At 38.9% G+C, this 13,192-nt stretch overlaps 1 protein-coding gene across 1 annotated transcript in view; it reads right to left on the bottom strand.

Moving 5' to 3' along the window:
• Window positions 1–12,812, bottom strand: part of LOC120046435 (eukaryotic translation initiation factor 3 subunit L-like) — a 30,107-nt gene extending 17,295 nt beyond the window's left edge. The window contains exons 1-3 of the mRNA XM_038991663.1: window positions 12,702–12,812; window positions 12,091–12,133; window positions 11,632–11,842 (exon numbers count right to left, since the gene is read on the bottom strand). Of these exons, the coding sequence (XP_038847591.1) occupies window positions 11,632–11,842; window positions 12,091–12,133; window positions 12,702–12,731 (284 nt within the window). The 5' untranslated portion in view covers window positions 12,732–12,812. The remainder of the gene's footprint in view (window positions 1–11,631; window positions 11,843–12,090; window positions 12,134–12,701) is intronic.
• Window positions 12,813–13,192: the final 380 nt, after the last annotated feature.

Here is a 13,192-nt window from a genome sequence, read left to right on the forward strand (position 1 = left end):
AGAAGTGGTCTGTGGTCACCACCTGCAGAATCACTCCTTTATTGGGGGTGTCTTGGTAATTGCCTATAATTTCCACCTTTTGTCTATTCCATTTGCACAACAGCATGTGAAATTTATTGTCAATCAGTGTTGCTTCCTAAGTGGACAGTTTGATTTCACAGAAGTGTGATTGACTTGGAGTTACATTGTGTTGTTTAAGTGTTCCCTTTATTTTTTTGAGCAGTGTATATATGCACACACACAGTTGAAGTCATAAGTTTACATACACCTTAGCCAAATACATTTAAACTCAGTTTTCATAATTCCTGAAATTTAATCGAAGTAAAAATTCCCTGTCTTAGGTCAGTTAGGATCACCACTTTATTTTAAGAATGTGAAATGTCAGAATAATAGGAGACTGATTTATTTCAGCTTTTATTTCTTTCATCACATTCCCAGTGGGTCAGAAGTTTACATACACTCAATTAGTATTTGGTAGCATTGCCTTTAAATGTTTTTACTTGGGTAAAACGTTTCACGTAGCCTTCCACAAGCTTCCCACAATAAGTTGGGTGAATTTTGGCCCATTCCTCCCGACAGAGAAGTTGTAACTGAGTCAGGTTTGTAGGCCTCCTTGCTCACACACACTTTTTCAGTTCTGCCCACATGGGACCTCAATCTATGGGATTGAGGTCAGGGCTTGTGACGGCCACTCCAATACCTTGACTTTGTTGTCCTTAAGCCATTTTGCCACAACTTCGGAAGTATGCTTGGGGTCATTGTCCATTTGGAAGACCCATTTGCCACCAAGCTTAAACTTCCTGACTGTTATCTTGAGATGATGCTTCAATATATCTACATAATTTTCCTCCATGATGCCATCTATTTTGTGAAGTGCACCAGTCCCTCCTTTAGCAAAGCACAGAACGCATCCCCTTCCTGAGCGGTATGACGGCTGCGTGGTCCCATTGGTGTTTATACTTGCGTACTACTGTTTGTACAGATGAGCGCGGTACCTTCAGGCATTTGGAAATTGCTCCCAAGGATGAACCAGACTTGGAGGTCAACAATTTTTTTCTGAGGTCTTGGTTGATTTCTTTTGATTTTCTCATGATGTCAAGCAAAGAGGCACTGAGTTTGAAGGTTGGCAATGAAATACATCCACAGGTACACCTCCAATTGACTCAAATGATGTCAATTAGCCTATCAAAAGCTTTTAAAGCCATGACATCATTTCCTGGAATTTTACAAGCTGTCAACTTAGTATATGTAAACTTCTGACCCACTGGAATTGTGATAGTGAATTATAAGTGAAATAATCTGTCTGTAAACTACATTTTCCAGGCTGTGTAAGGGCTATTTGACCAAGAAGGAGAGTGATGCGTGCAGCATCAGATCACCCAACCTCAACCAAAGATTGTTGGAAAAGTATTCCTCATGAAGCTGGTTGAGAGAATGCCAAGAGTGTGAAAAACTGTCAGGGCAAATGGTGGCTACTTTAAAGAATCTAACATCTATTTTGATTTGTTCAACACTTTTTTGGTCCCCATTATCCTAAAATGTAGAAAATAGTCAAACATACCCTAGCATAGGGCTATAGAGCCCTGTTTTAGGTGTGGGGCAGTTGGTCATTGGAAGAGTGAGTTTAGCAAGGGAGCTCGAAATTCACAAAATTTACAACAGGATAAAGTATTATATTTAGTGGGGTAACGGGCAGAATCGAAAGTGATACAGCTACTACCCGTCTTTGAACATGGGTCCAGTAACAATACCTGGATAATTTAACATGGTGACAGGAGTGGAGTCGAATTTGGGGTTGGATAATCTTTGCACGATGCCAGGAGAGTGAAATCTAAAAGGTAACAAATAAAAATTAGCAGTATGACCGGCGAAAGCAATTGTCAAAACCGCCGAGCAATTGTTGTTTCAAAACTGCCGAGCAATTGTTGTTTCAGGATCATCCACTATGGCAAAAGGCGCATTAGATTGTGGTCTGATTAAAGGTTGCAAGCCTGTGTGTGGGGAGGGGGAGCCGCAGATTAAGCAAGACCCCATTAAACCGGGGGCTGAGAAGTCGGTGGCGGAGGATCTTCCAATATTACTTGAACGAGGCATAGTGGTATGAGGACCAGCTCGGTGCAACAGCCATTTATTCCCAATGAAAAAGAGACTGAAATGGCGTATTACGGTGGATTTTCGCGGCATAAACAAACAGTGAAAATCACACCAGTGCTAGCAGATTTGGCAGAGCTTTTGGCATCTATTCAATAGCTATTATCAGAGAAGTATTTCATTTAAACTTATTTTACTAGGCAAGTCAGTTAAGAACAAAAACGTATTTACAATGATGGCCTACCCCGGCCAAAGCTTAACGACGCTGGGCCAATTGCTCGCCGCCCTATGGGACTCCCAATCATGGCTGGTTGTGATATAGGCTGGAATCGAAGCAGGGTCTGTAGAAACGCCTCTAGCACTGAGATGTAGTGCCTAACACCGCTGCACCACTTAGGAGCCCTAGTAAAGGTGAAGGATGCTATAGTAACAGTATTGAACGGGACTACGGCGCAAATAAAATATATTTTGAAGTATGCACCAAGGGCAGTGTTAATGGTAGCATGGGTTACCTTGGTAGCATTGTTGGGATATCACTTTGAGGGCATTGATGTTGAAACGTATTTACAGTGCTGATTTGCCTCGAGATGAGGTCAAGTTGATAAAGGTCACTGCACGTGTATATCATGTGGCCATGGAGGATGAAGAGATGGGGGCCGAAGTGATTACCCGGCACCTTTTGTAACCTGTGACTAACGGGGGGAGACATCCTGAAAGCATGAGGTTTTTTGTGTAACCCAGTAGAAAAGTATCCCGAAGGTATCGAGTCAGGCTAAGAGAGAGTGGGAATAGTCATGTTATCAAACTTAGTTTTTTTCTTTGCAAATATATATATGCATAGCTTTAAGCATTATTAATACTTATGTTTTGTGTTTCTTTTTGCTTTTCAAGTCTTGTGCTATCACTCTTAGGAACCCGAAGGAGGAAGGGGAGAAAGTAAAAATCTCCAGCTGAAATGGAGGAAGTCAAAATTCCAGCTGAAATGTCATTATCAGTTGTACGGCGAGAGATGGAAATAAGAGTGTGCATAGTGTAATTATAGGTCAGAGGCCTAAGTCTCGGAAGTGTAAATATACAAATCAACTGAATGTTTGTCATGTTTTACTTTTTGGTCATTTATAAGCATTTCTAAGTTCATATAACTTTTTACAGTATGAAGCTACTGTTAAAAAAAGGGGGGGAATTGTGTTCCAACTTGAAAAATCGTTATTCATGTTAACATATTAGAACTGGGTGTATGGAAATACTGAGTTAGAAAGGGGAGTGCAGAAAGATTACATTCTGTCAGAACAAATTATTGTTAAATCTCAGGGATTCTATAGAGAGAAGGGCAGTCTGGTTTCAGTCACTGATAAGGTAGGACAGCCGTTAGTTAGCGACGAGTGAGGAATGCAGGCCAAGGTCAGATGAAGTGAGTTCCTGCCTGGCAACAGCTCTATTGGCTGTCAAGATGTGCGAGGAGGAGCCTCCGCCTAGAAAGAGGGTATAAATATATGTGCTTGTGTAAACATGTCTTTGTCTTATGCAGCTGTTTGACCCAGTAGGTGAATAAAATTGGTTTGAGCTTTTTCCTAGTTGTCCGAATTAGTTTTAAATCTGTCAGAACAGGAGACAGACATCCTTGTTTTACCTCTCTTAAAATCTCAATACTTTCTGAGAAGTAACCATTATTTTGTATTTTACACCTGGGGTTGCTGTACATAACTTGAACCCATTGTATAAGAGATTCGCCAAAATTAAAGTAATCCAGGCATTTATATATACATTTTAGTTGTACTTTATCAAACATCTTCAAAATCTGCTATGAAGACCAGGCCTGGTATCTGACGTTTCATAATGTTAAATTGTTAAGTAATTGTCGTATATTATCTCCAATATATCGTCCATGTAAAAAACCTGTCTGATCAGGATGAACAATATCTGGTAAAACCTTTTTTATTCTATGTGCTACGCATTTCTCCAGGATTTTCACAAAATTGAAGTGTAAGAAGCCTCCATTTTTATTTTTTTAAATGGACTGGATCTGTATACTTACCACATGGGTCCTGTTTCAGCAGTAATGAAATCAGACCTGAAAGCCTACCATTTTTATAGGCGTAATTAAAGCAGATATACATCTACTGGTACACCATTAAGCCCTGGTGTTTTTTCAAACTGAAAATATTTAATTGCCTTAAAGTTCATTGTAAGTTGGCATTCACACAGGTCTTTCTGTACATTTGTTAACTTTACAATAATAATAATAGTATTATTATGAAATAAATCCTTACAGTTAACATCATTCAGTGGCGATGGAGACTGAAAAGAAAAAGTGTTTCCTATTTTGCTGTATTACAACCTGTAATTTAAATGGATTTTTATTTGGATATCATGAAATGGACAAACAAAATAGTCCAAATTGTCCATAAACAAATAGTCCAAATAGTCCAAAAACAGAAAAGCGGTGCGTGCATATGTATTCACCCCTTTGCTATGAAGCCCCTAAATAAGATCTGGTGCAACAAATTCCCTTCAGAAGTCACATAATTAGTTAAAATCCACATGTGTGCAATCTAAGTGTCATATGATCTGTCACATGATCTCAGTATATGTACACCTGTTCTGAAAGGCCCCAGAGTCTGCAACACCACTAAGCAAAGGGCACCAACAAGCAAGCGGCACCATGAAGAGCAAGGAGCTCCCCAAACAGGTCAGGGACAAAGTTGTGGAGAAGTACAGATCAGGGTTGGGTATAAAAAAAATCTTCAACTTTGAACATCACACGGAGCATCATTAAATCCATTATTTAAAAATTGAAAAAATATGGCACCACAACAAAGCTGCCAAGAGGGCCGTCCACCAAAACTCACAGACCAGGCAAGGAGGGCATTAATCAGAGGCGCAACAAAAAGACAGAAGATAACCCTAAAGGAGCTGCAAAGCTCCACAGCGGAGATCGGAGTATCTATCCATAGGACCACTTTAAGCCGTACACAACAGAACTGGGCTTTATAAAAGAGAGGCCAGAAAAAAGCCATTGCTTAAATAAAAAAATAAGCAAACATGTTTGGAGTTCACCAAAAGGCATATGGGAGACTCCCCAAACATATGGAAGATGGTACTCTGGTCAGATGAGACTAAAATTGAGCATTTTGGCCATCAAGGAAAATGCTATGTCTGGCACAAACCCAACACCTCATCACCTCAAGAACACCATACCCTTTCCATCGGCAGGGACTGGGAAACTGGTCAGAATTGAATGATGGATGGCCCTAAATACAGGGAAATTCTTGAGGGAAACCTGTTTCAGTCTTCCAGAGATTTGAGACTGGGCTGGAGGTTCACCATCCAGCAGGACAATGACCCCAAGCAAACTGCTAAAGCAACACTCGAGTGGTTTAAGGGGAAACATTTAAATGTCTTGGAATGGCCTAGTCAAAGCCCAGACCTCAATCCAATTGAGAATCTGCGGTATGACTTAACTTCTTATGGCTGCAGGGGCAGTATTGAGTAGCTTGGATGAAAGGTGCCCAGAGGTGCCCATAGTAAACTGCCTGCTCCTCAGTCCCAGTTGCTAATATATGCATATTATTATTCATATTGGATATAAAACACTCGGAAGTTTCTAAAACGGTTTGAATGATGTCTGTGAGTATAACAGAACTCATATGGCAGCAAAAATATGAGAAAATCCAAACAGGAAGTGGGAATTCTGAGGCTGGTCGATTTTCAACCAAGACCCTATTGAATCAGTGAGATATGGATGAGTTTGCACTTCCTACGGCTTCCATTAGATGTCAACAGTCTGTAGAACCTTGTCTGATGCCTCTACTGTGAAGTGGGGGCCGAAGGAGACAGGAATTAGTCAGGTCTATCATGACCTGACCATGCTCTGACCATGCGCGTTCACATGAGTGAGCTCTGTTCCATCGCACATCTGAAGTCAATGTAATTCTCCGGTTGGAACGTTATTCAAGATATGTTAAAAACATTCTAAAGATTGATTCAATACATCGTTTGACATGTTTCTACTGACTGTTACGGAACTTTTTGACATTTCGTCTGCTTTTAGTGAACGCGCTTCCTGACGTTGGATTTGTTTACCAAACACGCTAACAAAAATAGCTATTTGGACATAAATGATGGACATTACCGAACAAAACTAACATTTCTTGTGGAAGTGGGAGTCCTGGGAGTGCATTCCGACGAAGATCAGCAAAGGTAAGTGAAGATTTATAATGCTTTTTATGAGTTTTGTTGACTGCACAATTTGGCGGGTAACTGTATGGCTTCCTTTTGTGGCTGAACGCTGTTCTCAGATTATTGAATATTGTGTTTTTGCTGTAAAGCTTTTTGAAATCTGACACAGCGGTTGCATTTACTTCTCTAGGATAGGGGTCAGCATTTTCACGTTTGGATGAAAAGCATACCCAAATTCAACTGCCAGCTACTCATCCCCAGAAGATAAGATATGCATATTGTTAGTAGATTTGGATAGAAAACACTCTGAAGTTTCTAAAACGGTTTGAATCATGTCTGTGAGTATAACAGAACTTATTTATCAGGCGAAACCCCGAGGACAAACCATACATTTTTTTTTTTGAGGTCACTCTTTCAATTGGATTTTCATTGGGAATCCAGATTTCTAATTGACCTTCTTGCAGTTCCTACCGCTTCCACTGGATGTCAACAGTCTTTAGAAATTGGTTGAGGTTTTTTCCTTTTTGTAATGAAGTACGGCCATTTTGAACGAGGGTCACTTGTTGTGTCTTGTTTGTTAGAGGCGCATGACCAGAAGGCTAGCTACAGTTTGTTTTAATCCTGTATTGAACACAGATCATCCAGTCTTCAATTTTAGCGATTATTTACGTTAAAAAAATACCTAAAGTTGTATTACAAAAGTAGTTTGAAATGTTTTGGCAAAGTTTACAGGTAACTTTAGAGATATTTTGTAGTCACGTTTCGCAATTTGGAACCGGTGTTTTTCTGGATCAAACGCGCCAAATAAATGGACATTTTGGATATATATCGACGGAATTAATCGAACAAAAAGACAATTTGTGATGTTTATGGGACATATTGGAGTGCCAACAACAGAAGCTCATCAAAGGTAAGGCATGAATTATATTTTTATTTCTGCGTTTTGTGTTGCGCCTGCAGGGTTGAAATATGCCTCTGTTTACTCTGTTGCTATCCTCAGAAAATAGCATCGTTTGCTTTCGCCGAAAAGCCTATTTAAATTCTGACATGTTGGCTGGATTCACAACTAGTGTAGCTTTCATTTGGTATCTTTCATGCGTGATTTAATGAAAGTTTGATTTTTATAGTAATTTATTTGAATATGGCGCTCTGCATTTTCTCTGGCTTTTGGCCAAGTGAGACAGTAGCGTCCCGCCTAAACTCAGATTTTTGGATATAAATATGAACTTTAACAAACAAAACATACATGTATTGTGTAACATGAAGTCCTATGAGTGTCATCTGATGAAGATCAAAGGTTAGTGATTCATTTTCTCTCTATTTCTGCTTTTTGTGACTCCTGTCTTTGGCTTGAAAAATGACTGTGTGATTTTGCGGTGACCTAACAATCGTTTGTGGTGCTTTCGCTGTAAAACCTATTTGAAATTGGACACTTTGGTGGGATAACAACAAGATTACCTTTAAAATGGTATAAGATACATGTATGTTTGAGGAATCTTAATTATGAGATTTCTGTTGTTTGAATTTGGCGCCCTGCACTTTCACTGGCTGTTGTCATATCATCCCGTTAACGGGACTGCAGCCATAAGAAGTTAAAGATTGCTGCACACCAGCGGAACCCATCCAACTTGGAGCTGGAGCAGTTTTGCCTTGAAGAATAGGCAAAAATCCCAGTGGCTAGATGTGCCAAGCGTATAGAGACATCACCCATGAGACTTGCAGATGTAATTGCTGCAAAAGGTGGCTCTTCAAAGTATTGACTTTGGGGGGGGTGAAGAGTTATGCACTATCAAGGTCAGTTTTTTTGTCTTATTTCTTGTTTGTTTCCCAATAAAACATATTTTGCATCTTCAAAGTGGTATGTGTAAATCAAATGATACAATCTGGAATTTAAATATATTTTTTGGGGGGTTGTAAGACAACAGTATAGGAAAAATGCCAAGGGGGTGAATACTTTCGCAAGCCACTGTATGCTTAAAATATTTTGCCTCCCTTTTCAAAATGTAGTTTTGTGAATCATGGATGACTCCATTTATAATGAGTTTCGGTAAATCATTTTTGGTCTCATTTCTATATTGAAGCTTTGAGAAATGTAGCCTTTTTTTATGTTCCATCCAATTCGCTTTATTTTTGTAATTAATTACACTTGATCATTCTTGAATAAGGTCATCCAATTATTTTTGATTTTCCTCTATCCTATTTTGTGCCGCTGTAGTACAGTTTCCATTACCATGTACCTGTGCTGTTATTTTCTCCATTTCCTTTATTAGTCTAATCTCTTTTGACCTAAACTGCTTTTGTTTTAAATGAGAATTGCCTCTAAACGTACATTTAAAAGTGTAACATACAATAAGGGAATCTGCGGTACCCATGTTATGTAGAAAAAAGTGAATTCTGAATAATTTTGTCTTAGTTAAGAACAAATTGTCAACCAGCAGGCTTTGATTAATTTTCCAATATCCCCGTCCACGTGGAAATTCTTTAAGAGTTATATGGAGGCCAATTAGATGGTGGACCGATCGTATTCGATCTCCTTATAATACTTTAACTTGATGGAAGCAAGAATGAGACCAGGAAGTAATCGCGACGGCTAGCTTGATTAAGCCTCCTCCATGTATATGTTACTAGGTCAGGGTTTTTCAGGCTCCATATATCCACTAGTTCTAACGTATTTATGATATTCATATTCTCCTTAAGTGCATGATGTTGATGGTTTGTAATGTGATTTCCTTTACGATCCATTGTGGCACTTAAAACCGTATTATAATCTCCCATCATAATAACAGATTCATTTGCTGCTTGTGAGCCCAATAGATTATTAGATACATTTTCAAAGTAGTGTGGATCATTATTATTTGCCCCCGATAGATTAATTAGCCAGATCTGTTTTTGATCCAATAGCATATTTAAAAAGGATACATTTTTTTGATAATATAAAAAAATCACCCCTTTTGAGTTTCTTTGCCCATGAGAAAAAATATATTTCTCTCCCCCAGTCCTTTTTCTACCCAAACTCATCTATATTTGTAAAGTGAGTTTCCTATAAAGAATAGATATATTACTTTAGCCAGGTACATTTTTGTATTATCTGCTAAGCAATTACAATTTTAACTGGCTACACACTTATTTCCCCGCTTACAATAATGATACCACAACCAATGTTTGTAAACTTAACATTAAAAAGCCCCATGATGATTAAGTGTCCATATTGCTGCACTATAATATTAGCACTGTTAAGCATACTGTAGCTGCAACTGTGTAAACCTCCGATTGTCCTAATCTTCCACCCACTAAAACCTCCCCCCATACATACAGTGCATTCGGAGAGTATTCAGACCCGTTGACTTTTTCAACATTTTGTTACGTTACAGCCTTATTCTAAAATCGATGTAAAAAAAAAAATAATAATAAAATAGCCCATAATGACAAAGCAAAAAAACGACAAAGGTTTTTATACATTTAAGCAAATAAATAACATAACAGAAATACCATTTTACATAAGATTCAGGCCCTTTGCTATGAGACTCAAAATTGAGCTCAGGTGCATCCTGTTTCCATTGATCATCTTTGAGATGTCCCTACAACTTGGAGTCCAATCAAGTGGTAAATTAAATTGATTGGACATGACTTGGAAAGGCACACACCTGTCTATATAAGGTCCCACAGTTGACAGTGCATGTCAGAGCAAAAACCAAGCCATGAGGTCGAAGGAATTGTCTGTAGATCTCCGAGACAGGATTGTGTTGAGGCACAGATCTGGGGAAGGGTACCAAAACTTCTCTGCAGCATTTAAGGTCCCAAAGACAACAGTGGTTTCCATCATTCTTAAATGGAAGATCAAGTTGTAGAAACATCAAGGATATTCAATAGAAACAGGATGCACCTGAGCTCACTTTCAAGTCTCATAGCAAAGGGCCTGAATACTTATGTAAATAAGGTATCTGTATTTTTTTACATTTGCTAACGTTTCTAAAAACCTGTTTTTAGTATTGTGTGTAGGAAGAGCTAATTGTTTTACTTAACAGAATGTGATAAAAGTTAAGGGCTCTGAAATTTCAGAATGCACTGTATATCACTAGTATTTATCGTTAATTCCTATAATATTGAATCTACAGTGTTTGATTGGTTACGGTCATTTCTGTTAATGCATTCAACATATTATTCCAGTCTTTTACCGTTCTCACTGTCGGAGTGGACACATTGTTTGCAGAGTGCACAACCTATGCTACAATTGAGAAACAAGTTTTGGTATATTTCCTTCCATTTACGACTTGTCAATTTAGTCATTGTCTTTTGTTTGGAGCTCTCCTGTCAATGTTGAGTAAGGATGTGCACCCGATTATGCAAAGAAGTAGGCCTTAGGCTACCTGGCCTGCAAGCCAATGTAGGCATATAAAATGTGCTCATTTGGGGAACTGATAGCATTTCTGACTGGCTTAACACACCACCACTAATGAGCTGTGGAGCTTCTCAAAGTAATGTTTTCACCTTAAACAGCAAGCCAACAAAGTCTGTTTTACATCCATTGAGAATGACAATAGTTCCTCAATGTATTTGAAAAATCTCCCTTTCGATAACCACTCGGCATGAAAGGGAAAAATGTAACACGCCTACCTGATTACTTCTTATCCCTTGCACAAATAACCAAAAGCCGCGTCTGTCCCGAGCTCAATGGTGCGGGAAACTGAAGGCCCACAATATTTTAGACAATGTTGCAAGTTTGTAAGCTTCGGCCGGATTCAAGTTAATAGTTGATACGTTTCATGTTCGTTGCAGACAGACCATTCGTAGCCAATGTGATTTATTAGAAGTTCATTTTTAAATCAGGATATTTTCTACCTGCAGGCTGCAATGTTTGTATTTGTTGGCATAAGTTACTTTTTAGGATTGTATCATATTCATTTAGACCTGGATAGAATTTAATTAACCACATGACAAGGCTTACTTAGAAGTAATTATAAATTAAACCGTTCCATGAAAATGTGCATATAAAAACCATAACCGGCACGCAGATCGGTAGAAATTGTAAGATAAATTGGCATTCCATATGAGAAAGGTTGACGACTCCTCGAGTAGCCTATTACCAGCAACTTCAGGAGAGTAACGGCAGAATCTGCAAAAGCCAGTAGGAACGGGAGGAGGATGGTCGGAACAGGTTAAGGTTTCTTTCTTCTGGTTATCTTGATTTCTAGCTCCCTCGAGTCATTTGTGTCTTATTTCAACATAACAGTGCCCTTAAAAGCATCAGAATGCATATATAGTTGATTTTATTAAAACACATAAGATGTGTCTAAGATTTATTTTGTCAAGGGACAGCCCTAGTGTTTTAATGTTACGATAACTACAATAAAGACTGAGTACCTGTTCTCGTAGACATCTTGGATTTCGTAGATCTTCTGCTCAATGCTCTCGCTCGACACACGGTTGGCCTGCAGCTCGTACACCTTCTGGTCAATGAGGTCTGAGATGGTCTTGTGGAAGTACTGCAGGAAGTTCTTGATCACCTCTGGGATGACGTGGTAGGTCTGCTGCTCGTACTGGCGCTCGTATGCCAGGTCAGCTTTAGGGTCACCTGCAAGAAGATTGAGGAAGGGTGAGGTTCTTAAGGAATAGTGTTGCACTGAAACAGTAATGGTGGGATTTGTGCAATACGTTTCTACCATAGAATCATTGATGTGATTCTATTTATTTGGTGTCTACTTTGTGGTACAATTAACTGATGGGTGAGGGAGGCGTATGTAGTGACTACACACCAAACACATGCCTGACATTTGAATGTCTAGTTTATGCACTCATATCTAGACAAAACTACACACTCACCAGTATGGAGATAATCATCATTTGTGTAGGAATAAGGGTCATACTGTGGAGAGATGGAAAAGTATGTCAATTAAGATCAACATGATCAACAAGCAGTCATCAAGTCCAAATCCTAGTTGGTGAAACCAGGGTAATTAAAATGTCAACATATTTTGCTACCTAAATAACTAATGCTGGCCAAACGTTTAGGGTATTTTTCTTCTGAAAGCTATTCAATGTGATAACAGCAAATATTTTTATCTGATATAACAAATCACTCAGAAGCCAACCAGACAGAAAAGTATTACTCCACCATGAGTTAACATTAGCTACGCGTTACGTAGGCACGGTAAAATAGGTGGTTTTCGCCAACTGGATGACTGGCTAACTAGCTAATTCATAACAAACACTAGTAAGCACATGAAAAGCAACAATTATTTGTGAGTATCTGAAAAAATATAATCAAATCAACCGCCTAGCTAACTTAGGTAGCTATGTCGCTAATGTTAGCAACTATAGTTAGCTAGTTAATGTGGCGTCCTCCACTTCGTAATGAGCCAGTGAGGATAGCCAACATTAGGTTACCGCGCTATAACCTAAAATAAACTGTAGAACATAAAATAGGTATGTACTTCTTCGGTTTCTTCGGTTTGGAACGACATGTTAGGATATTTCCAATCTCGTACAAAAGTGTGTGCTTAGCAGAACCACGCAGCTGACGGGGAAAGGAACCGGAAATGGATTTGCAACTAGAACAAATAGTAGACAGCAGCATGCTGGGACTGTGGCGGAATGAAATTAGGATCAGATGAGTTACTGGCATGGAATCGGATTGACCGTATTTAAGTGATAATGCAGGAGAAGCCGGTGTTTTGTTTTGTTGGATATATTGGCACGGGGGTTGTTAGGCCCGAAAGGAAGTTAAAATCAAATGAAATTGTATTGGTCACATACACATGGTTAGCATATGTTATTGCGAGTGTAGCGAAATGCTTGTGCTTCTAGTTCCGACAGTGCAGCAACATCTAACATGTAATCTAACAATTCCACAACAACTGCCTAATACACACAAATCTAAGTAAAGGAATGGAATAAGAATATATATATATATGGATGAGCAATG

This window comes from Salvelinus namaycush, chromosome 4 (genome assembly GCF_016432855.1).
Source record: "Salvelinus namaycush isolate Seneca chromosome 4, SaNama_1.0, whole genome shotgun sequence".
Lineage (NCBI taxonomy): Eukaryota > Metazoa > Chordata > Actinopteri > Salmoniformes > Salmonidae > Salvelinus > Salvelinus namaycush.